This window comes from Ziziphus jujuba, chromosome 8, assembly GCF_031755915.1.
Source record: "Ziziphus jujuba cultivar Dongzao chromosome 8, ASM3175591v1".
Classification (NCBI taxonomy): Eukaryota; Viridiplantae; Streptophyta; class Magnoliopsida; order Rosales; family Rhamnaceae; genus Ziziphus; species Ziziphus jujuba.
The window spans coordinates 25,492,704-25,518,607 of NC_083386.1; the positions used below are offsets into that span (position 1 = coordinate 25,492,704).

The 25,904-nt window shown below is 29.6% G+C and overlaps 4 protein-coding genes across 4 annotated transcripts; 2 read left to right on the forward strand and 2 right to left on the reverse strand.

Moving 5' to 3' along the window:
* Nucleotides 1-4,927: 4,927 nt before the first annotated feature.
* LOC107414481 (pre-mRNA cleavage factor Im 25 kDa subunit 2) lies at nt 4,928-7,866 on the forward strand. Its single transcript, XM_016022608.4, has 7 exons — nt 4,928-5,209; nt 5,465-5,510; nt 6,036-6,129; nt 6,244-6,317; nt 6,737-6,823; nt 6,950-7,060; nt 7,423-7,866. Exons 1-7 carry the CDS (start codon nt 5,091-5,093, stop codon nt 7,492-7,494), a joined length of 603 nt encoding a protein of 200 aa, XP_015878094.1. The 5' UTR covers nt 4,928-5,090; the 3' UTR covers nt 7,495-7,866.
* Nucleotides 7,867-8,278: 412 nt separating this feature from the next.
* LOC107414485 (pentatricopeptide repeat-containing protein At3g29230-like) lies at nt 8,279-9,784 on the reverse strand. The gene has a single exon (XM_016022612.4). The coding sequence runs from the start codon at nt 9,782-9,784 to the stop codon at nt 8,279-8,281; it is 1,506 nt and encodes a 501-aa protein (XP_015878098.3).
* A 9,389-nt stretch (nt 9,785-19,173) lies between these two features.
* Nucleotides 19,174-22,060, forward strand: LOC107414486 (MYB-like transcription factor EOBI). The gene is made up of 3 exons (XM_016022613.4): nt 19,174-19,497; nt 20,615-20,744; nt 21,259-22,060. The coding sequence occupies exons 1-3, from the start codon at nt 19,362-19,364 to the stop codon at nt 21,902-21,904; spliced, it is 912 nt and encodes a 303-aa protein (XP_015878099.2). The 5' UTR covers nt 19,174-19,361; the 3' UTR covers nt 21,905-22,060.
* Nucleotides 22,061-22,982: 922 nt separating this feature from the next.
* On the reverse strand, nt 22,983-24,428 carry LOC107414488 (25.3 kDa vesicle transport protein SEC22-1). Its single transcript, XM_060820024.1, has 4 exons — nt 23,780-24,428; nt 23,551-23,694; nt 23,386-23,459; nt 22,983-23,295 (listed from the first exon to the last, which is right to left on the reverse strand). The coding sequence occupies exons 1-4, from the start codon at nt 23,958-23,960 to the stop codon at nt 23,197-23,199; spliced, it is 498 nt and encodes a 165-aa protein (XP_060676007.1). The 5' UTR covers nt 23,961-24,428; the 3' UTR covers nt 22,983-23,196.
* Between the last annotated feature and the right edge of the window lie 1,476 nt (nt 24,429-25,904).

Genomic DNA, 25,904 nt, shown 5'->3' on the forward strand with positions numbered 1-25,904 from the left:
TATATATATATAGTCTGCATATTTCTCTTCCAAATTTAATTTGTGTTATTGTTAACTTTTTGAAAATATTAGATTCTGGAATTATTTATATGTAGAGACAATATTGAACTAACTAATTAAGTTTTGATTAATTATTTTGCGGTTGTGAGCAACTTCTGGTTGTAGCCTGTTTTAAGTTGTGTCTTATGTTAACCCTGTTGGAAGCACATATGCAAGATATTGTTGTCATTTTCGAACACATCCATTTTTGTAGATCAAAGATTAAATGGGTTTATTTTGATTGAAACAATGAGTTTGAAAATGGCCTCTTGTATTGGTTAAATATTTTTGTTGAAGCTTATAGGATGTATCATTTAACAACAAAATCTTTTTCTTCATTTTAATATATCTTGTTATGATTAGAGGTATGAAAGAAAGAAGATTGCAACAGATATATGGAAATTGTGTTCTCTCTTTCCTCGTGTTGAGCCCAATATAAAATAGAAATATCAAAATGTGTCAAGTACAAATGATATAACCTAAAAGCTTACATGCTTAAACAATCTTCATCGTATGTAGTTTATATCTTTATTTTTTTCTCTGGATTAAAATATTTGTGGGAGAAGGAAGGAGTTGTAAGACATTCTTTCATAATAAACGCATATTCTTTCATAATAAACGCTTAAATGGTAAATGAACATGTCAAGTTCTATTTATAGATGATTACTACCAGAGATACATGTTTATCAAGATTATATGGAAAGCTTAAATGTAATTTTATTCTATCGGTTGAAATATTAATAATTTAGATATAAATAAAATTAATGAATCCATAGAAAGGTAATTGTAATTAAATATAAATTAATAAAATAATGTCATTTTATAAATATGTTAGTAGTTTTTTAAATATCTTTAGCATTATTTTAACTAGTATATATATATATATACAATTTTTTTTTCTATAGATTTCTCTTCCAAATTTAATTTGCGCTATTCTTAGCATTATTATTATTATTATTCCTAAAAGTGTATATATATATATATATATATATATATAATTGGAATTGTTAATTTATAGAGATAATGAAGTAACTAATTAAGTTTAGATTGATGATTTTGTGGGTAACAAATTCTGCCTATGTTGTCCAATAGTAACTGTTGGAAGCATGTACGTAAAATAACGTTGTCCTTTTAAGACACATGGATCTTTGCTGATCAAATATTAAATGGGTTTATTCTAAGCAGACAATGAGTTCAAAAATGGTCCCTGCTATATGTGTATTCGTGAAATATTGTTGTTGAAGTTTACAGGATATACTAATTTTTTATTATTTATTATTTATTTTTTTTTTTGGGGTGAATAAGCTTGCAGGATATATCATTTAACAACAATTCCTCATTGCAATATTGTTAAATTAGAAGTTGAAATAAGAAAGAAGGTTACAAGAGAGAAGAAAATGATGATATTTATTCGTGCTCCCAACATAAGATATAATTATATTGACAATAAAAAATCAACTGCTTAAACAATCTTCTTCATGTATAGTTTTTATGTTCTTTGTTTTTATCTGGATTAAAATATCTGTGTGAGAAGGAAGGAGTTAGAATGATATCCTTCCAAACTAAACACAATAATGATTTATGATCTCGTCAAGTTCTATTTATAGATAGAGAAAGAATGACTAAGTGAGTACAAGTTAATAAAAATTAATTAAGACGGTGCACATGCATGCAAAACCGGCCCTCTCTTGGTAGCGCTCAACAAAATGTGGATCAATTTTGGCCTTACAAATGTAAAATTTATAAACTTTATTAGGAATTTTTTTTTTTTTTTGAGAAACAAACATATGTTAGTACACCCAATAATTTAATTTCTGGATTAGATAGTACACTCCATCTTAACAAAGATCAAAATATGTTGACAAAATGAGTCTCATGTTTCATAAAAAAAAAAAATGAATCTCATGTAATTAGCAAGTAAAATCCATTATGACAAATTAACCCTTGAATTTGTGAATATTAATTTTTATATTAATTGTGCTTTGATACTTTTGATTTGTTGGATTTAGTAATTTAGACTTCAAATAATTAAAAATAATGGTTTGAACTCTTAATTTTTAATTTTTTTATAGATTAGTTCAGTTTCTAATTTGGCTAACCAAATTAATAACATTCTATCCCAAAATTTGCAATAGAGCTTGTGAGGAAAAATATTAAAATATCAATCAATGAGAGGAAAAAAAAAAAAGCAATTACATGGACAAAATTTTTTACCAATTTGTTTGTGTAAATTAGAATTAAAATAATGTATAAAAAATTAAAAAATTAACGGTTTAAATTTTTACAATTTTTCCAAATATAAAATTTATAAACATTGTTAGGGAAAAAAAAAAAAAAGAGAAAAAAGTATATGTTAGTACACCCAATAATTTAATTTTTGGATTCGATAGTACTCTCCATTATAACAAAAATCAAAATATGTCAACAAAATGAGTCTCATGGAGTTAGCAAGTCAAATCCGTTATGACAATTAACCTTTAATTTGTGAATATTAATTTTTAAATTAATTATACTTTGAATAAATTAATAATATTCTATTCAAGAAATTGTAGAGAAAAAATATTAAAATATTACTCAACGAGGGTTTTTTTTTTTTTTTTTTTTAAAAGCAATCATATGGACAAAAAATGTTGCCAATTTATTTATCTAAGTTAGGAAATGGAGTGTATTTAATTTAGAATTCGAAAGATTTTAAAAATCTTTAAAAGTTTAGAGGTATTCGATTTAAATTTCAAAGGAATCCATACAAATCTAATGATATTCAATTGAGATTTTGATAGATTTTATAAAAGTCTATTAAAATTTAGGTGTATTCAATTAGAACTTTGTAAAATTCTTTTAAAATCTGATGTAATTCAAAAAGTTATTGATTTTAAAATTTTTTTAAAAATAATGGATTTTAATGGATTTGAAAAAATTTTAACAGTAAAATTGTGAAGAAAATTGTCAATATAAAATTCAGCTTTAAACCCAAAGATTTCGTTGGATTCTTATAAAATCTTTATGGAATCTTTAGAATTCTATAACAATCCATCAAATCTTTTAAACTGTATAACTTATTTTAAATCTATCAAACTCTAAATTGAATACATCCTCATAGAATTACACCAATATTAATAAATTTAAAAAATTAAAAGCTTAAATCTTTATAAATTATAAACTTTCTTAGGAGAAAAAAAAAAAGAAAAAAAAAAGAAACAAATATACATTAGTACACCCAATAATTTAATTTATGGATTCGATAGTACTCTCCGTTATAATAAAGACCAAAATATGTTGACAAAATGAGTCTCATGTTTCTTCAAGCAAATAAATAAATAAATAAATAAAATAAAAGAAAAGTCCCATGTTTCATTGGAAAAAAGGAGTCAGTGAGTCTCATGTAATTAGCAAGTAAAATCCCTTACGACAAATTAATCCTTGAATTTGTTAATATCAATTTTTAGATTAATTGTAGTTTGATATTTTTGAGTAGTTGGATTTTATAATTTAAAAAGCAAAAAAAGAAAAAAAAAATGAGTCTCATGATTCTTCAAGGGAAAAAAAAAAAAAAAAAGTACCATGTTTGGTTGAAAAAAAGGGGTCGGTGAGTCTCATGTAATTAGCAAGTAAAATCCTTTACGACAAATTAATCCCTGAATTTGTTAATATTAATTTTTAAATTAATTGTACTTTGAATCGTTGGATTTTATATTTTAATTTTTAATTTTTAAAAATAACAATTTAAATTTTTAATTTTTAATTTTTTCATTTAAGGAGAAAAACCAATAATTTAACTTTTTAGAGAAACAATATTCATTTATTTATGTATTTTTTGAAGAAACAACTTTGATAATATTTTATACACCAAATAATTTATTTTCTTGATACCCAATGGTGCTTCCTATCATATAACAAAATCAAATTATGTTGACAAAGGTTTTGTTTTTTTTTTTTTTTTTTCTACGAAATGGATTAGCTTTAATGATAGAACACTAGCTCAAATCATATATGAAAAGTAGAAAAATTAAATAATTTATATTTTGGTAATTTATTTCAATTTTTTTTTTTTATTATTATTTTTTACATCTTTTCTTTTCTTTTAGAGGACGCCTCTCCGATTCATGATGTTTATAAAAAGAAGAAGAAATTTGCTCAGGATTAAAGCACCCCATTACAAAATTCTTAGTAGCCGGCTGACATGAAAGAGATGAGTTAATCAATTGATTCCCCAGGGATCCAGACAAAAGAAACAACATTAACCAAAGGACACAACTTCAAAAAACACATTTTGCAAAACTCGGCAAACCAGTGCAATGCAAAGAGAAACTCTCAGGCTTATTCAAGCTTTCAATCACAGTTTTGGCATTACCCTCATTATAACAAATTAACCCTTGACTTTGTGAATACTTACTTTTTTTTTTTTTTTTTTGGTTTTGTTTTTGGGGTAAAAATAAAAAGTTAAAACCGTTGAAACAGTTTTTAATTTATTTATTATCAAAAACAATTTTTTTTTCTTTAAGTACGTAAGCAAACAAACCTATAGTTTTCTAAAAATATAATAAGTTAAAAGAATTTGTCCCAATAACTTATCGGCAAATTAAAGTTAAAATACCCCTTCCAGCTCAACTAAAATTAATCTCCTTAACCTTTATCAAAATTAGTAATTAATTAATTGGAAAAATTGTATAATTATCACACTTGATTAGTGGATGAGGGAATTAAACGACCTTAGAAAAAAATAATTTAAAAAAAAAAAAAAAAAACCCCTTGTTGGACCATGACGGTCAAAGATGTAAATAAAAATCATCGTCGGAACAGCATAAAGCAAATCATGGACCCCAATCAATCCAACGGTCATGGACGTAGCTATGAATAGTGCTAAACAGTGCCACAATATATAAGTCTCAAAAGCGGGACTCGGGCTGGGAGGTTTGTGGGTTCAAAGTATGAATCTTTCCCGGTGAGAATCAGTTGGCCTCGCTCTCGTGGTCCCGTCGAACATTCCCGGAGGAGGAGGAGAGAGAAGCAGCATAAATCGATTTTTAGAGAGAGAAAGAGAAAAAAAGAAGATGGTGACGTCGCCGGTGGTGAACACGTACCCACTGTCGAGCTACACCTTCGGGACCAAAGAGCCCAAGATGGAGAAAGACACTTCTGTAGCTGATCGTCTTGCTCGTATGAAAGTCAAGTATGCTCCTTTTTTTGTTTTTTTAAATTTTAAATTTTATTTTTAACTCTAATTTTTTATTAGTGTTTTCTGGAAAATTGTTTGAAACCCTAGAAAATATTGTTCGTGTTGGGCAGCTCGACAATTTTCTTTCTTTCTTTCTTTATTTTTTTTTTAATGCCCTATTTTGAAAATTTATTCAGTTTGATGTGTTAAAGGCTCTGGTATGTGATTTGTTTTTTTTTTTTTGATTATTTTGATTCTGAATTTGGGCAGCTATATGAAAGAGGGAATGAGGACGAGTGTAGAAGCAATTTTGCTGGTATGTACTTAAATTTTCTGTGTAATACTAGCTATTTTAACTCATCCAAATCGTGGACCATTTTGCTGAATTTGGAACTTGATTTTGTATGAACACCAGAACAGTAAGGGTGCTTTTTCAATTGGGTGTCTTGTGGTTTAACAAAATGAGGATTCTTTTTCACTAACAGCAGCTGTTTACAATGGCCAATTTTGTTATTTGGGGAATCATGTAGAATCTCATATGTAATTTCTTTGATCCTGTTGTTCTCATTAAAAGGCTCCATATATATATATATATAGATAGATAGATAGATAGATAGATAGATATAGATATATATTTTATATTGGCAATTGGCTTTCATTTGGGCATTTGAATAGATCATAATTTAAGTGTCTTCCATCTGGATCTCAAAATATGGTGCGGTCCATGTATTCTTAATTGCATGTATAGACACAGTTTATGGAAGAACAAACGTTTCTAAGGACATATTTAGAACATTTTTTCCTTCTTAATCTAATATCAACATATGTATTAACCTTTCAGGTACAAGAACATAATCATCCCCATATACTTCTTCTGCAAATTGGAAACACATTTTGCAAACTTCCTGGTGGGCGTTTGAAGCCAGGCGAGAATGGTATGACTTATCTTTCTTTCATTATCAGGTTTATGAGTTTTTCTTCATTCTAATTGTAAAAAAGGTGATTCTTTTTTCTTCTTTCCTTTTTATGGGGGTCTCTATGTGCTTCAGAAATTGAGGGCTTGAAAAGAAAGCTGACCAGCAAGCTTGGTGCTAACTCACCTGCTCTTGTGCCAGATTGGCAGGTACTGTTACTTGTTTTAGTCTGTATGTACGATTAGACAATAGAGATTAGTGAGAAATGTTAAACTTGTGTGGGCAACAGGAGACTGATAAATATGACTTGAGTGACCAGGGAAGAAAGGAAAATGGTATTGAAACATGAAAAAGATCCATATAAGCTGAGAAAGCAATTACAAGACACTTAAGCCTTTACAATATGTTTTCCCATGGTTTTATGTGCAAGCTAATGTGTTGAGTTAAACTGCATTTTTCCATTTTTCTAGCACATCTTCCTTTTGTCCAAAAAAAAAAAGCACACCTCTTCCACTCAGAAGAAATTATTTTCAGAGACTGTCCTATCGCTATAATACTAGCCTGGTGTAGATACTTAAAATTTTTGTTTTGTTAATTTGTTGTGTGATCTTGTTGATGTCCTTGACAGATAGGTGAATGTGTGGCAATCTGGTGGAGACCAAACTTTGAAACGATAATGTATCCATATTGCCCTCCCCACATTACAAAACCCAAGGTAAGTGCCATCTGAAGACTGCATGGAATACTTTCATGCTGTTTGTATCTTGTGTCATATATGATTCTTGCATTCCCTTCTTCTGGTTCTGAGTTTATAAAGTTTTTCTTTTCCCATATTATGCAGGAATGTAAGAAGCTTTTTCTTGTTCATTTATCTGAAAGGGAATACTTTGCAGTGCCAAAAAATTTGAAACTTCTTGCTGTACCATTGTTTGAACTCTATGATAATGTTCAGGTATGGTGATATTATAGATCTCCAATATCTTTTATAATTAACTTGGTTTATTTTGTTTGTAGTGGTAAAGTTGATGAGAAACTCTTCTTTAGGAAAACTGTTTAAATGCAGTATGAGTAACCATCAAGGGTTTACTTATGCGGCTCTTCAATCAGAATAAATTTTTATATTAACCATTATAGGATTTTCATGATATTTTAAGATTTCCAATACTTTCGTGTTCTAATATTGTAGTCCATTGGATTGGAGAAATGACCTTTCTTTTTCTTGTCGGTTTGTCATTTTGCTTTTTGGTTGAAAAATTACTTCTTGTATCCCTACTGGTATTTTTCTAATAAGTCATGTGGCTTACTTCCTTTCAGAGATATGGGCCGGTTATATCCACCATTCCCCAGCAGCTTTCCAGATTTCAATTCAACATGATCGCTACCTGAATTAGCATGCCTTCAGAAGCTATGCTGACAGCACTACTCAGTTTAATGAGTTTCATTCCTCAGTAGTATTTCATGGAATGCTGGAGCTCACACATGGACTTTATTTTGTAACTTTAACTTTAGGTTGGGATTTATTCGAGGATTCTTCAATTATGCAGATGAGTGAAGCGTAGACATCCTGTTCATCTATTTATGATCAGTAGGGACTATTGTAGTGTCATTGTGTTATTTTTCAAATCATGTTCAACCAAACTTGTGCTGTGCAAGTTCTGGGTGTCATTAATCTTATATTTTACAATTTCACTGTTTATTAGCAAGAAAAGAAGCATGTTTGATTCTTCTCTTATAGTATTGGGAATTTGGAGTTTTCAATGCTGTTTTGGCATCTGCTTGATAACTTTTTGGCAGACTGGTAATGCTTCAGTTTTATAATTTATCGAGAATATAGCTAGGGGATATATGTCTAACATGTATCAGGCTGCTTACCACTTCTTTTGGTTCGTTTTAGTATAATCCAACATGTATCAGGCTGCATACCACTTCTTTTGGTTCATTTTAGTTGCTTTGGCACCTATTGATTGGTTTCATATGGATAAAGCCGTTATGCATGGTATCAATAACTTTGATATTTCTAATACGAACTATAATGTTGTTATTAAGCCTAAAGTAATTTATTAAACAATGAGCAGACCATTACAAATGCTGATCTCAAAATGTTTAGGACTTTTTTGTAAGTATTCGATCGTTATAAGATTCCTTACACATAGGAGGGGTGGTACACTTTCTAATAAATAACGCTGCTACGCGCTGCTTTCTTCAAAATTTTCTCCTCTTCCATCTTCTCTCTTGCACTTTGAGCCTCTGTCCATTGCCCTAGAGATGCATGCATATTAGACAGCAGGACATGAACTCCTGATTCATTTGCTTGTAACTTAGTTGCCTTATCTATGACCTCCTCTGCCAACTTGAAGTTGCTTCTTACACTGCAGCCTCCAAGCAAAGCACCCCAAATAGCAATATCAGGTTTGAAAGGCATCTCCTTTACTACACCCAACGCTTCCTCTAGCTGGCCATTTCGGCTGAATAAATCAATTATACAACTATAATGCTCAACCTTTGGGTTAACGCCAAATTCTTTCTCCATATCGTAGAATATTCTTCGACCTTCATCTACCAAACCTCTGTGGCTACAGGCAAAGAGAGCAGCAGTAAAGGTGAAGTCATTCGGTTTGAGTCCCACTTTTTGCATCAGGGAGTATATTTTGATGGCATCTTCTGTCCGTCCATGGATAGCTAGTGATCTTATCATAACGTTCCAACAAAATACATCCTTCATTCTTACCTTGATAAACAGCGAAAAAGCTCTGTTAATATCTCCACATTTGGCATACATATCTATTAGGGCAGTCCTCAAAATTATTCCCAACTGAGACCAATCTTTGATCATGTAGTGTATAGATTTACCAAACTCTAGAGCACCAAGTTGAGAACAAGCGGATAGAACAGAAACAAATGTATGTGCATCTGGAATTACGTCTTCTACTTGCATTTGCAGATATAGATCCAATGCTTCTTCAAATTGTCCATGATGGGTGTAACTTGAAATCATAGAATTCCAAGAAACGACGTTCTTGCATGGCATTTGCTCAAAAAACCTTCTTGCTGTTACAAGGTCCCCCACATTGGCATACAGCCCAATCATCAGAGTCCAAGAGACAACATCTTTCTCTGGCATTCGCTCAAACAAATCTCTCGCATTGTCTATTTTCTTTACTTTGATATAACCTGAAATCATGGAATTCCAAGAAACAACGTCTCTTTCAGGCATTTCATCAAACAAGCGTCTTGCACTCTCAACAGCACAAATGCTTACATAACCGGAAATCAACCGGTTCCACGCTTCCATAGGTTTGGGGCACAAATCCTCAAAAATTTTCTGAGCATCATACAAATTCCTTTTATTCATCGATTCCGGGTAACAAGAATCCAACATTTTAATGTACATAATGAAAAGTGCGTTCGCAACCGACCAACTCGCCTCAAACCCAGTCTCTACAATATTGCAATGGACTTGTTTCCCTTTTCTGAACCAACCCATTTCAGAGCATGAGGTTATCACGAATGGGTAGGTAAAATTATGGGGTTTAAGGCCTCTCAGAGGCATTTCATCGTACAGTGAGATGCATTTTACGAAGCTACGTTTAAGTGCAAAACCTCTAATCATGGCATTGCAAAGCATGATTTCTTCTTTATCAGCAAATTGAGAAAATATGAGACTTGGATATTCCATATTCCCAAACTCGGTGCTGCGACGAAGAAATTTAGAAAGAAGTTGGATATTTTGATACAGGGTGGCTGTAATGAGTTGGGCATGGATTTGTTTCAACTGTTTGAATGTGCATTTGGGCAATAGATTTGAGATTTTTAGCTCTAAGGAATAACCCATATGATATTATTCATAAACTAATTTTCTGTTTTTGGTTCTAAGATGCAGTTTAAAACAGTTGATATTCTTCTTTTTACGGTAATCTTGCTCCTTTTTCCTGGCAGATAACCAAACAGTGGTACCTCATGAGCATATTTCCTATTATTATTTGCTGTAGCTCAATTGTTACTAAATTACAAGGTAAAAACAAATTTAATACAAAAATATAATACCTTTATCAAAAAAAAAAAAAAAAAACCAAAAATATAATACATTTTTTTATTTTTATTAATTGCGTCTTCTAGTAAAATAATTGGAGTAAATAATGTTGCCGTGCATTTCATGCGTCACAATTTATGTCCCAAAATGTTGTATCAAAACGGTCATTGGCTAAAATGGTCAACGAATGAATTTAGTGTTAGAAAACATAGTTGGGTAGGTCCCCAGTCAAGACCCTCGAGTCGAATTGATTTCCAACACATTGCATGTCCACATTGGCAGAGACTTTAGTTTTCTCTCAAAAGCCTTCTTGTTATGCCTCGGAATCGAATATTTTTGCGTAATCAACTTTTAATTAAAGTGTTTATATTGTCTTCGTGATACATTCAATCTGGAAGCCATGTATGTCAGAATTCAAAAGGTCTCCATCAGGAAGGTACACCAACTACACACACACACGCATACAGATTTCTTTTTCTCGTTGCATACTCTAAAGAAGTTTCCAATAAATTTTTTTTTTCCATATATATATATTTAGAAGAAAGGACTTATGCATTAGAAAATTTGTTTCAAAAAATAAGCTAAGTCGAAAAAACTTCTTTTAAATTTCGATTTGATTTGATTTGTAGAAAAGCAAAAGAAAATTGTGTCTCTGCGTGTGTGTGCCCGTGTGAAAGAGAGAAATAATTTTAGGTCTTTGATCACAGATTATTTCTATATATAATAAAATATGTATTTAATCTCTGTCGAAGGATTAAATTATTAATAGGTTTTTTCTTCTTTCAACAAGAGCTATTCCAACTAATATATATTAATGCAGTATATTAGCTATTTAAAGCTGATGTCTTGCTTAGCTATGTAATTATTAGACGATGAGCTATCTGGCTTATTTGTTAATTATCTTACAAAACAGAGTGAAAAAAAAAAAAAAAACTTACAATTAACAGAACTCTATCCAAAAAAATACTAATCAACAGAACTAATTATAATTCGAAGCTGAAGATGGTTCTCAAATAATAATACCTTGTAGTCTGGCAATTGTATATAAATATATACATTAACAAAGGAAATACGAATGGTGTTCATGATTTTTAACTGAGATCAAGTATCAATCATCCAAAAACACTCAAAATATATATATATATATATAATCAGGTTCAAAGCAAATTTTTAATATCATATTTGATATTAATGTTAGAACTTTCTCATTTAATTCTTAAATCAAATTAAAAGTTTAAAATTTAAAATTATATTTATTAATTATTATATCACACATGATTAATTTTTTTCTAAATAGAATTTTAATTTTTTTAATATTTTATTAAATTCAAATTTGATTATTTTTAAATTTTAAATCCTAATCTTTAGTATAATTTAATGGTTAATAAATAATGACTTGATATTAAAATTATTAAATCATTCTAATATGAATCTAATTATATATGTGTATGTGTGTGTGTATTCTCTTAGCTAGGGTGATGAATTAAGAATTTGTTTGGAACAACATATGTCCTTTTTGTATTGTTATACATATAAAAAAAAATTATATATATATATATATATACATATACATACAATTTTGCTATAAAGAAACCAAATCTACTATTTAACGTGAGAATCTCATGTTAAATATCATTTTAAAAATGCTAACTTTGTATCAAGGTGTACACTCTATCAAGTAATATGCCTACATAATATACTTGTTCACTCTTACGCAAAATTAGCCCTTCTAGAATGATGTTCAATATTAGGTTTTTCATCTTATAGAGGAAAACTTGTTCTCTTTGTGGCAAAACCATATGTATATATAAATACAATCAATCTCATATAAGATATACCTTATTTTATTAAACTAACTTTTATCTTTAATGATCATTGGATTACATCAAAAGTTAGGATTGAAAATTAAAAAAAATGATTAAATATGAGTTTAGTGACATACTAAAAACCTTATTGAGGGAAAGTGAACTCTATCAGAATTCGGTAATTAATAAATATAATTTTAAATTTCAGTTTTGGTTGCAATCCAAAAGCTAACAAAGAAAGATCTAATGTTAGTCCTTATATTAAAAGCTTTATTTGAATTTAACTTTATATATAAAAGGTAAGTTTTCTATCAAAGAATTCCTGATTAAGTTAAATAAGAATTGCTTATGTAGAAATTGTTTACTTATTGAATAAAATGATAATTAATATTTAAATTCAATTATAAAATCCTAAATAAGATATTGGCAACACTTAGCACTTGTCTTATAAGAATCCCTCTAACTAGAGAATTTTGCATATATATATATATATATATATTTGAGTTATGGTTGTTTGGAAACATATTTACAAATATAATGGTGAATATGTTTTGATATGTTAAATGTCAAAGATATCATTCTAATTAATAATTTAAAATTAAAAATTTAGTTACGTAACTGATAACTTTGATAGCTTGTTATATCAATATTTCCAACATATTATATACAGTAATTTTTCTCCAATAAAGAAATCTTAGACAAATATATAGTATTTTATACATAGTAATTCTCGTTGCAGCCCCATACGAATATTAGAAACATTACTTGTTTCTATCAGCTTGCTAACTAATCTACCAGATTCTCAGCCTATTATTTCATTCTTTCGCAATCTTCCCTTAAGTCTCTGCTTCTGTAAGTTAGACTAGCTCTAATATATGGTTGCTCTTGATCAATTTGGATGTCAACCTCCAACTAATTTCATGTACGATATATATATATATTTCTTTAACGTCCTTTTCAGAAAATATTGCAATGCATTATTAGTAACTGAATATTAATTGAGTCAGCTGCGATGCAAAGCTTATATATAGACAACTTGTTATGGGGCTAGCTACTTCCTACAGAAATACACAAGTCTTCCACTTGTTTATTAATGGAGTCAATATGTATGCATTGCCAATTTGTGTGTTTTTAGCAAGCGGATTCTTATTTTCCATCTTAATTCTTTGCACTATATAATTCATAATTTTACTCTCTCAAAACGATGTTAACAAAATAACTCTCCGCTGTAGGGAATCACAACCATAGAAACCTTCAACATATACACCTACTCCTATTTAGCCACTGCATGCTAAAAAATCAACCAAAAAATTTGATGCAGTCAAAAATTTGCTTTATAAAGACCAAATTTTAATTAAAGGATCAGAACAATTTTAGATATGTATAACCAATATTCCTTTTCCTTCCCCCCTCTGGTGCTATATAAAACTATATCTCCAATAGAATTCATCATGGCTTTCTTTATTTATTCGCGTGTCTCGACAAGTGACTAAGATATTTAATTATTTTCAGGGAGTTGGTGTATCCCTGTAAACTTTGGGATGATTTTTTTTTTTTTTAAATAATCTAATTTATTTTATTTTATAAAAAAGTAAGTGCTAGACTAGGATATAGATGGTTGTTAGAATATCTTTAATTGAAGAAAAATAACAAATCATTAACGGATCTATATATTATTTTAAGATTTAAGCAATTAGCTGTTAAAATTGTTTACTTTTCTAAATTAGAGTTTTAGAATAAGAAATTTATGTATAATTAAATGTTTTCAAATGTCTATTACAATTGTCATGTTAACAATGATCTTGATGGTTACCAAAATTAATAAGCATGATTCCTAAGCAAACCCAAAGTTAGATTTATTTATTATTTTTTTAAAATATAACCCAAAGTTAGGTTTACTGGCGTCAAGAAAAACATTCTCAATAGATAAATGTTAAATTTGACTTTTACGGGAATCACAGTTTCCTTTCTAAAATACTAGTCTACATAATGGAAGTGCATATTAAGGAAGAGCAATATAATTAGATACTGGATTCTAAAAAACTAACAATAAAATAAAATTACTTATCTAATTAAAAAATAATATATATTTTGATTTTCACGTTATTTGGGTTCGAAATTTTATATTTTCTCTTCTGAAGCTAGAAGTTTGATTAATATATATAATTGGTAATTTTAGCATCAAACTCAAAGAAAGGAGTTAATGGAATAACCAAGCATAAGAGAACACGTTATTAATGCTATATATATAAATATATGTGTTTGTACCACATGCATAAAATTAAGGATCTTTTGCAGAATCTCACAGAAAGTTTTAAATAGGGAAATCTTTGTTTAAGAAGTAATTATGATTGTGGGATTAAGAAATGGTGGCTGGCATAGGAACCTTCTTTTGTTCCTACCTGCACAGGAGGTGATGGAAATAAGTGATGAGTAATAAATTATGAAAATCAAGCTAGAATAATTATCATAAATATATTTAGTATTGGCAATAATATCTTGAAATATCTATGTATTGATTAAATATAAATTTTTTATTTATAAATTTTTTAACAATAGCTTTTCCAATCAGATGCAAGTCATTTTCCTCTGGATATGTATAACGAAGTTGTCGCCTCCTGAATCCTAATTGGTTGTCATTTTTTTTTTTTTTATGATTATTATTATTTTTGAATAATTCTTCGTTTTTGCTTACGAAGTAAAGTTTTTACTCTTACGAACTAAGTGATTTCTCTCTTTCTAACTTTCTCAAAGGATATATTATTTATACAAGTATTGCTATCAAGGAAAAGTTGATGGTGAGCTTCCAGCCTCTTTCACTTGAAAGCCTTGAATTTGGAGAGAAAATAAATAAATCTACGTAGAATTAATATGATATCATCACCAGAATATTAATTTAATATCCATGTTTTTATATAAATTCTAACATCCTTAGTCAAGCTTTCGTAAAAGTTGAATGGAGACAAACTGTGGCAAAAGAAAAGAAAATGAATTGGGTTTCAATCTAATGATGCTAAACAGGGATGAATCATGGCAAATATATTTTCCTGAGCTAATGATTGTAATAGAATTAATTAGTTTCCTATCATATTAGAAGTACATAGAGTAAGTGATGGATAAAGTTAAATTAGGTGTACAATAAACTTAGATGGATAAAGTTAAATTTAAATATATAATAAACTTAAATAATTACTTGGTCTTAGAATTACGTAGTTGTTTGAAGACATCTCACATTATTTTATGTTAATAAATTATATTATTATATGTTTAATTGTTTTTGTTTTGGTTCATATGTAATAAACCAATATTTAAACTTCATCAAAAGAGTTCCGTCCAATCGTCTTAATTTTCAACACCCTATTCTACGTAGCTATGTGAAATGCAATGATGTTCTGGTTTGTTAAAATATTTTGTACTTTCAATTCATGTGTGCGTTTGTTTAGCATTATCATTTTGTTTTCATCGAGCTTAAATATTGGAATTAGAGTATGTAGCGTAGATTTCTTATAAAGATTTACAATAACATTCTCTCTCTCTCTCTCTCTCTCTCTCTCTCTCTCTCTCTCTCTCTCTCTCTCCATATATATATATATATATATTCTATCCACAAGCTAGCCAGTTTCGATCCTACATTTATAAATGTTTGTAAATTAAGTATTACAAAAATTCATATGTATAACTGTAGTGATAATGATGTACTATGAATATTCTATACGATGAAGCTAATCTCAACTACAAAACTATTAAACCCTTTCACTTTGGCTTGACTTGTCAAGTTATTGTTTCTAAAATCTTATATGTATATATATATATATATATATATACATATACTTGTTAAGTTATCAAACATAATTGTTTGAAAGTCACAATTATTTGAAAAATTTTTTCATGCCCATTTTATTTAAAAACCTTAATTAATCTGAAAACTAAAATAAAAATAAAAAGAAATGAAAAGAAAATAGAAGAGAAGATAAAAATCTAAGGTTATAATAAACACTTAAATTTACATTTATTTTATATTAGTTCAATCTCTAAATTGTGACTAAGGGAAAGTTAATGAGAGAAGTCTGAAAATCCTTTCTTGGTAATTTTATGCCTCTATTGATTTCTTTTTTGTCCTTTTAACAAAAGTGAAAAAGTGTGTACCAAAACTGTTAATTTCCTGTTAGTTAATTTGAAAATTAATTGGATTTTGAGAAATAAATGTAAATTGAAATTTACTATGAAATTGAAATTAAGGATTTGAGCAGAATTAAAAATATGTTTTTTCTTTCTTCGTTTTTTTTTTTTTGGATATTGATGTTGAGAAAATTAATACAAGTCAGCAGCTGAGCACTGGCACACGGGATAAGCCCTTACGCCATCAAATTCATCAAACAATAAATGTACAGCACACTAAAAATACAGATAGACATATAATCAGACACTATGATAAGAATTCTATACCAATCTATACAGCCCAATGACCATTAGCTTATCCACGTAGTAAATAGATTGCTTATATAAAGTATCTTTTCTTTCGTTCTGATAGGGTTCAAATGCAGAGTAACTTTCTTTAACTTCCATTTCAATGGGTTCAAAACAGGAATTCTATAATGTAATTAATTTCGAAAACCTATTAAAATCATAAGTAAGGTAAACGAAAAGTTTTATTTGGAAAAAAAAAAGAAGAGTAAATGCGAAGTTTCAAACTGAAACAAAAAGACGGTAATGACGCAATATAAAAGATGTCAGGAGTGAAATCATTATATCCCAAATGGCCTATAGATTTTTTTATTTTTTTATTTTTAATTATAAGTCTATAGAGATTTAGGGAGAAAACCAATGGATATGTAATTTCCCAATTTATAGACAAATTTGTAATTTGATTAATTATTATGTAGTTTGTTTTCTTCATAGCAATTTAAAGGAAAGGAGTAAACTTACTAAAGTGCAGATTCTCTCACGCATATATAAAATAATTAAACTTGAACCGACCAAAAATTGAAAAACAAAAGAGAGAGAGAGAGAGAGAGGAAATTAAATCAATCCCCTTACATTTTCAATTTGGCAAGTATAATCGGCAAAGATTTATCAAAAAAACGTATAGTCTGAAAAGTCACGTAAAAGGGGGGAAAAAAAAGTGTACATAATATTTACATTATCTGAAAATTAAGTTATCTTTATATTTTTGGCTAAACAATTAATTTTTTAGGGGAACTTTGGTTAGATAATAAAAAATTAGCGAGGGAAGAAATTCTTCGGATATAAAAGGGAGAAACTATTACAAAAATTGTACAAGTATGAATACAGTACCATGTGAAAAGGCACGCGCAATATATTTATCTTTTATACATAAAAAAGAAAAATTTAAAAAAAAAAAAAAAAACCATTGCTCATAGCAATAATTAAGTGAAAAAATACGATCTGTCAAACAGCTTATGTGGGTTATAAAAAGAATAGTTAATTCCATGTTTTTCGCTGTTTGATCAATAAATTTGAACCGGCCAATTCTCAATAATGATTGAGGAATAATTGCCTGTCCTACATATCATCAAAGGCATTGATATTCTCTTATCGATCCCATTCAAAGACAAAAAGTATATATTATTTTCCCCAATTATAAATTTCAAAAATAGACCACAAGGTATGCGTTGGATTACTATTCCAAATCCTTTAATATGTCCCACTTGAGCCTGTCGTTCTATTCCACGTCTCCAAATCCTATTTGCTAATCAAGATTTACAAATCATGTTCTTAATAGCGTTTGAATTTTCCAGTATTATCAAAACTAATCCTAATCAAAATGATCGTTTAGTCTATTATTGTTTGAAAAACCCAACTTGTCGGTAGCATAAATTATTAGTTTAATTCCTTCCTCGCACAGTTTTCTCTGCAATTATAATTTGTAATCAAATTGAATAGTACCAACAGGCAACAGTGACGACTTTGATATCACAGTGTCTTTAAAAAAGAAGAAGAAAAAAGTAAAAAGTAAAAAGAATAATCCCCTAGCCCGCCTTTTGGCTTTTCGTACCGGCTAGAGCTTCTGAAAACTAATTAATTTCTTTGTATGTGTTTTGTGGCTCGTTAAAATTCAGTACCATTCTCATATATTGATGACCTAAACTATCAGATTATATATAGATGAAATTAATTAACACCACATCACTTATATAAATATATATATATAGCTCTATCATCAGCGTCCTTTTTCTTTTTATTTTTTCTTTTAATATATATATATATATATATATGAGATTAGGGATTGTCTTGAAAAGAACTTGTTCTAATACTGACTTTAAAGGGTCAACTCTGTTCCGGTGTGGCATTTTTTGGGTGACAATATTTGGAGATTCTCTAGGTTGTTTAGTAGGAGGCTGATGAAATAAACGAGATGAGCTATGTTCCATCGTCACCCTATTGCTATTCGGTTTCACTTTGATCTCTAAAAACAATTTAACTATATGTATGCTACAGTTTTTTTTTTAATTTTATTTTTATTTTTTATTTGGCACTAAAATATTATGGAGATGAAGGTTGTTGAATATTTAAACTTTAGCTTCAACCGAAAAAACAAAAGTGCATACTGCATGTTGAGAAAAACCCAGTCAAGCCAAATTTGTTGTAATTATCATATAGTACCAATAATTAGAAGGTCCTTTAAAAATTTAATTACAAAAATATCTTTTTATAAAGATCTAAATACCACATCTAATTATCATAGACATGTATTTGACACGTTTATTATTATTATGAAACAATTTAGATATTATCTTGGTTGATGATTATAAACTGTGAATATCTGTTTTTTTTTTTTTCATCCTTATATATAATATAAAGAGAAAAAAAAAGATTAATTTACATATAAATACGTTCTGTTTTTTCAAATAAATTCATCCTTAAAGTTAAGAAGTGGTGCAGAGAAGGTTGGTTGCTGGGATTTATAGTCTACAGGGGGGGGGGGGGGGGGGACCAACTCCTCCTCATCCTCTTGGTGTTCTGAGGTGTGACATACTACCATTATTTTTTTTTACAAGTTAAAACCTATGAGAATTAGGTTTATATCTCAAAGTCAATTTGTTGCAAGCAACCATTGGCTAATATTTGACATTTTTTTTAAAAGCATTGAATATTATTCTTTAATGACATATGAAATATAGAATTAACGCATAAAAGAAAGCATACTCTATTTAATATAATTTCATAAGGAAGAATAAAAAATTCAGTCTTTTTTTTTTTTTTTTTAAATTCTGTAATAAGAAGAGTTCAATTAATCATTTGCTTTAAATAGCAGAGGCGGAATATGGTTGCCTAGCCAATTTTCTTCTGTCAACAAAAAACCCATCACAGTCGTCACCTCCTCTTCTCTCTGTGATTCATTGGTACTCTTTAAAACAATAAAAACTCTCCGAATCATTTTTTTTTTCGGTGGCCAAATGGGTTGCAAGTCATCGGAAAAGCCAAAGCCAAAGCACCGGAAGGGACTTTGGTCACCTGACGAAGACCAAAGGCTGAGAAACTACATCCTCAAACACGGCCATGGATGCTGGAGCTCTGTCCCCATTAACGCTGGTGAGTTTTACCATCGCCCTCTAGCCTTATATTTCCTAATGTCTCTAAAAATTTCTCTTAGAAAAATGCATTTCTTAATTTAATAGCTATGTTTGTTTTGTTGTTGATCATTTGCATTTTTACAAGGCATTTCTTGGGATAGCTTTTTGTTTTGCGTTAATTCTTTGTTCGTTTGAAATTCATTGACTTAATCTGAATTTTAATTAGACGGGGTTTATTGCTCTGTGCCTCTGTTTCACTTTCTGCGATATGATAATGGCATTTATTTGGGTGGATTTATAAATCACATTCATAGGGAATCCACTACTAGTACTCAAACAATATTCCTAAAGGTAAGAAAACCTAATAAAAGAGTTTCTCCTCTGTTTTGTCAATGCATTCAGGGGATTACAAGGAGTATGTATAATAGAAACAATTTGCATAATTAATTGGAATTTGGATATTAAAGCTTTTGAAGAACGGTCAATGGTAGAAAATTTAAGCCAGATTTGTATATTGAGATACCAACTACATTGTAATGCTATGTGTTAAGCTAGAGAATCTGAAAGTTTAATATTAATGGTTAGCTATCTATGCTGCCTCTAAAAAGATGTGTGTTTAGCTATCTATTTATCTTTTTTATAGCAAATAATAATCTATAGATCAAAATAATTAGGAGTTTTTATTTTTTTAATGTTTTATTCTCTAGTAATTAGTTTAATCCAAATAGTAATACTTATAATAATAACAGAGACCATATTCCTAAGTCCATATACAGCCACTATAGATTATGTGGCATGATTAGTGTTACATTACATAGTGTTGCAGTTCATGTTTGTCCCATATAAGAAACATCTTTCATGTATAATTTTTAATTATTGTTTTTGTTGACAATTAATTAACTTAAAATAATTCGTTTTTTTTTTTTTTTTCCGGCTGCTTAGAAGTTTAAACAAATGATTTTTTCACTTAGCGTACATATTTTAATTTATCCATTTAATTTTTGGCAGCTAGTAAAATGGCATCTTGATAAAGACATACACCCTCTTTAGCTGGCCATTTTTTCGTCTATCCCCTCAACCCCCAACTCATCTAAAGTGAGTTAAATTAAATATATATATATTTTTTTCACATGCAGGTTTACAAAGGAATGGTAAAAGTTGCCGGCTAAGGTGGATTAATTATTTAAGGCCAGGGTTAAAACGAGGAACATTTAGCAAACAAGAGGAGGAGACCATTTTGACCCTTCATCACATGTTAGGCAACAAGTAAGTAAAAAAGGAAAAAGTTTTTACATATTTTATATTGTATTTCATAATTCACGTTTTCTACAATACAAGTTCTAGATGAACGTGTATATATATATAATTTGTAGGAAAAGTGAAGGGAGTAAAGTCTTTCTTCTTGTTGGTCAATGATATTATTATATAAAATTAAAAACCGCTAGCAAATTAATCGTAATAAGTTATCTCAAATATATCCAATCAGAAGGAAAGTTGATAAAGTTATTCTTTTTTTGGTGAAGACAAGTTATTCGTGACGAAGACAAAAAGAAAATTTGCATGCTTTTCGTGGTATTTGATACCAAACCCATGTCTGACTATGTGGCAGTGAAATTTAGAAATTAATGCTTCAATCATAGCTCTAATTTTTAATCAAATAAACATACAAAAAGTGACCAAAAAAAAAAAAAATGTCATAGAAACAACTAATCTGACAATAATTAGTAGTAGGTTAATCATGACCATATTTTTTAATTAGAAACTATATTCAATCTTTCAGGTGGTCTCAAATTGCACAGCATTTGCCAGGAAGAACAGACAACGAGATAAAGAACTACTGGCATTCTTATTTGAAGAAGAAAGTAGCTAAAGCTGAAGAAAATGACAATGTTCTTCAAACCAAAACTCAATATTCAAGATCAAGCTCTGAAAATTTAGATTCTGCTTCACCATCTTCAGGAAAAGAAACTGCTCCAATTTCGAGTTATGAGTCATTGGAACAAATGGAAAAATCTCCAACAAATACTGATCAATCTGTTCCACAACTGTATGATTTCTCTAAAGAGCCTCAACGAAATTCGAATTTGCCACCCAAGCTTATATTTGCTGAGTGGCTTTCACTAGACCATGCTAATGGTGGAATAAACTTCACTGATAATATAAGTGGGCCGGCGGTTCCTAGGGAAGCCTTCTATCAAAATTCAAGTTTCCAAGATATTCAAGCACATGGTTTTCTATTGAATGAAGGAACATTATTTGGTGGTGAATTTCAAAATGGTTTCAGCCAAGGTTCGGCTGCTGAGATTTTCAATTCCCAATTTAAGTTTGAAGATCAAATTTCAGGAAGTGGGTTTGTTGATTTTGTGCCTGCCGTTGATGTATGTAGTGCTCATTTCAGCATGCAAAATGATGTAATGTATATATAAATTATTTACAAAGGGAATATATCTTTTATTTTCCAAGTGCGAAAAAAAAAAAAAAAAAGTGAGGAAGAATAACCTCTAATTATACTCTTAAGGAATAGCTTTTTAAAGTGTAATAAAATAAAGGTCATTACAATTGGTTGGGGAAAAAAAAGAAAAAGGGAGTGTATTTTCATTGTGATTGTACAGATTTGAATAAGTTTAATTAGAGGTTATTCTTCCATATGAAGCACTTGGTTTTGGTAAACCACTTGATTGTTACATGGAATTCAACAACTTTCTTGTCCATTTTAAGTGAATATTATTATTATTATTATTATTATTTTGTTTTTTTAGTGTATATTATATTGTTGATATCTTCTTCATTTGGTGTACGTTCAATGTATATATATGCACACTATAACTCTCTTTTATAAACTATTAAATTGAGACCATAAAGTATCAAATAATTTATATTCTGATTCTTGAGGCTATCAATTGGAGTGGCTAGCTAGCTAGACAAACTACTGATCAACTGAGTTAGGCACACAAAAGGTTTGATCTCTTTGACATACATTTTAAAACTTAATTTCAACTTATTCTTTTTTATTTTTCGATTTAAAAATTAATCTTTAAAGTTTATGATTATACTGTTACTTTCTATGTGCAAGTGGTGGGATCTACTTACAAGTTAACAATTAATTAGCTTATCTAGCTATCTATATCTATTTAAATTAGTTTAAATACAACAAAAACAACGATTAAAAACTCGCAACTTGCATTTGTGTGTGTATATATATATATATATATATACATTTCTTTTGAAAGTATTTGTAAATATATTAATTCATATACTTCTTGTTACTTGTTTATTTGTTTCAGTGTGTGTCGGAAAGCATTACTGGTCGATATGGTCTCACATTAATTGTTCATTAATTTGTTTATCATTAGATATTATTAAAGTCATGTTTTTTGGCTGGGATACACAGCTGATCAAGTCATCAATATGTATATGTATATGTGTGTGTGTGTATTCTGCAAGACATCAAAACCCCACTTTATATGTCTCTTATATTAATGATAAAATAAAAAAAGTAATTACATTGTATATAAATTTATATACTGCAACATATCAAAACCCCACTTTATATATATATATATATTTGTCACATCTTTATGTCGTAGAAATACGGCGTTACGAATGTATTCTTGCCATGGTGCATAAGTGCAAAGAGAAATTATGTTTTCCAACATCTGGTTATAATATTCTGGATCTGGATATGAAGCCCAACTTAAACGGATCTTTTAGATTTGGGTCAAATTACAAAGCTATCTGTGATTATTATAGTAGCCCATAATGAGACGATGGCAACCACAAGTATGATCGAAATGGGCGTCCATTTCAATGCAATCACCTGTAACATATATATTTTAGAAATTAATTAAAATATGTTAAATTAATTTTTCACTGACAACATATATTATATGGGTAAATAATATTGTACCTCAAGGAGTGGGGAGCCCCATATTGATGAGGTGGCACGTTGATTAGTACTCATTGATGATCTTTCAGACATCTCTATCATTAATGTTTTCATGAATGATACATAAATGGAGCATTGAAGGAAAAGTATATACAAAAATTAACGAAAATAGATGTAAATGTTTACCTGAATTCCTCCTCCTCGCTAAAATTTCTGCCAAGTTTTGAGTAGGAATATCCAAATCTTGTTGCCTATTAGCATTCAGCTTTGATAGATTGGCCTGTGTTCTTGTGTCAATGTATTGCTTTCTTATATTCCCAATTATGCTATCTGCGGTCCAAGGCACCAAACATTTTAATCTCTGCGTGCTTATTAATAAATATTAACTTAGAAATTAACAGAACCAATTAATTACCGAATTTGACAAAGCTATAAGGTCTTGTGATTTTCGCTATCAAACTAGAATCAAACTTGTCAAACTCCTTTCGCAAATCTTGTAGGTAATGGAAGGCTAATTTTCTTGGATATGAAGAATCACACAAGGTAATGAAAGCGATTCCATTCTCGACCAAGTAGCTTAGTAATGTCAAAAACATTAGCAAAAATCAACAGAAAAAAAAAAAAACAACCCTTCATTTCTTGCTTATATATATATATATATATATATATGTATATATGATGGTTAATTATTATCAACTAGATCAATCAGCATGGACTGCTTTTCTTAATACAATTTGTAAATTTTTTTGGAATTTAAATTAATGTGAAATTATAATGAATTTGAGCAATGATATCGATGAAAACAGCGAAGAAAAAGGATACTTGAAGCAATGGTGATCAAAAAGAATGGTCATCTTGGGGAATGGCAAAGATCCCCTTGAGATTTCTTTGAGAATGAACTCTCCCTGTTGCTTGTAAAATGGGAATCTCTCATTTTCTCCATTATCATACCTTGGTCCTTGTGCTAAAGGCAGCCCATCACCTACCCTTCCAACCAACGTTAGCTTCACCATATGTTGCAAAAAACCTAGCTTCTGAATTAGATTGGCTTGCGCGCTGGCTTAACAATGTTTGATGTTATTGTGGTTTTTGCAGATTAAAGAAAATCTGTTTTTATAGAACGGGTATAGGGGACCAAGAAAGTGGAAGTTACTTGGAGAAGAAGTTATTCCCTGAGTTAGCAAATTGCAAGAAGGCAAAAAAAAGCAAAACCACGTGGAAGAAAAACCAAAAGGTATTAAGGGGTGGCAAAAGTTTTCTAAAAGTAAAACAGTATTGAGACGCCATAAGAATATACATTTCCTTTCTCTGTTTATTTTGTTTCTCATTCTTTTTACGTTTCTATATCTATTTAGTCTCAAGATTTAGGAAAGCAAAAGATTTCGCAATTAATTCATATAGCAGCATTATAACATAAGAATTAAAATGGATCGGCATGAAGAAATATTTAAAAAAAAAAAAAAAAAAAAAAGAAGAAGAAGAAGAAGAAGAAGAAGAAGAAGAAATCATCCAAAGTCTGCGAATAAATTAAACACGGTAATAATATAATTTTAGTATCGAATTTTGAATCCTCCCTGAGAGATGATTAGCAAGATTAATTGTCGTCTACTTCATTAATTAATTGTAAAAAGGCAAATATTCTTTGTTTTCTTGTTTTGGTCGTGTAACGCAAGGCAATTTAGCAAAACGACAATTTCGTATTTTATATTAATCCCCCAGAGACTCCGGTCACATTTCATCCCTGGATGGTGACAAACTCTGTGTTTGATAGCGCGACTCTTTCTTTCCCTTGTTACGTTTTCATTTCTTTTGTCTTTTTTCCATTAAGATCATAAAACTATTTAGAATTAGAATGATAATTACTTTTACTAGGCTAATTCCATGTAGGTTTTCCATGCCATTCCAACTAACTAAGCACAACCTACCATCCATCTGATAGAAAATTTTGTGTAATCCTTGAAATCCTACCAGACAAGCAGAAATCTCCTCCTATACCAGCCGAATATTTGTTTTACAGGAAATTTTACAAGAATATATGCACTTTAAACGTCTGCCTAAAAAGACTAAAGGGAGTTATGCACTTGACTATGCAGCAAATATATAAGTTTCTAATTTCCTGTAAAATATACTTATATAATATGTAAAAGGTTTTGACTATCTAGTTCTTGTTTGATTGTAATGAATTTGGATGCCTTATGTATGTATATAATGTTAAACCTTTTTTATTGGACTGCTCCTGATTATTAACGAACTTACAACATCAGATGGACTGTCATAGTATCCCAGCTTCGAGGAAGAACAGAAGATGAGACTTGATGACTACTAGAACACTGCTATATAAAAAAAGGTGTCATTTAGTCAGATTACAACCATGGAGACTACCGGTCTTCGCCCCCAATCTGAGTCACGCATCATAGAATCCAAATTCCCGGTAACTCACCATATGGTATAATGCATGGAGGAAATATGAAGACCGGTTGTACCACAGTTAACATGTATCATAATTCAGAACAAGATAGTTTAATAATGAAATGGCATAA

What these genes read in the sequence shown, in the direction of transcription:
- LOC107414481 (XM_016022608.4), top strand. Translation starts at nt 5,091, where the DNA reads ATGGTGACGTCGCCGGTGGTGAACACGTACCCACTGTCGAGCTACACC. An exon ending in CTTGCTCGTATGAAAGTCAA is followed by an intron (nt 5,210 to 5,464) that starts GTATGCTCCTTT and finishes GAATTTGGGCAG; the next exon opens with CTATATGAAAGAGGGAATGA. An exon ending in AACTCTATGATAATGTTCAG is followed by an intron (nt 7,061 to 7,422) that starts GTATGGTGATAT and finishes ACTTCCTTTCAG; the next exon opens with AGATATGGGCCGGTTATATC.
- LOC107414485 (XM_016022612.4), bottom strand. Translation starts at nt 9,784, where the DNA reads ATGGAATATCCAAGTCTCATATTTTCTCAATTTGCTGATAAAGAAGAA.
- LOC107414486 (XM_016022613.4), top strand. Translation starts at nt 19,362, where the DNA reads ATGGGTTGCAAGTCATCGGAAAAGCCAAAGCCAAAGCACCGGAAGGGA. An exon ending in CTCTGTCCCCATTAACGCTG is followed by an intron (nt 19,498 to 20,614) that starts GTGAGTTTTACC and finishes TTTCACATGCAG; the next exon opens with GTTTACAAAGGAATGGTAAA. An exon ending in CATCACATGTTAGGCAACAA is followed by an intron (nt 20,745 to 21,258) that starts GTAAGTAAAAAA and finishes TCAATCTTTCAG; the next exon opens with GTGGTCTCAAATTGCACAGC.
- LOC107414488 (XM_060820024.1), bottom strand. Translation starts at nt 23,960, where the DNA reads ATGTTTTTGACATTACTAAGCTACTTGGTCGAGAATGGAATCGCTTTC. An exon ending in TTATAGCTTTGTCAAATTCG is followed by an intron (nt 23,695 to 23,779) that starts GTAATTAATTGG and finishes CTTGGACCGCAG; the next exon opens with ATAGCATAATTGGGAATATA. An exon ending in AGCGAGGAGGAGGAATTCAG is followed by an intron (nt 23,460 to 23,550) that starts GTAAACATTTAC and finishes CATTAATGATAG; the next exon opens with AGATGTCTGAAAGATCATCA.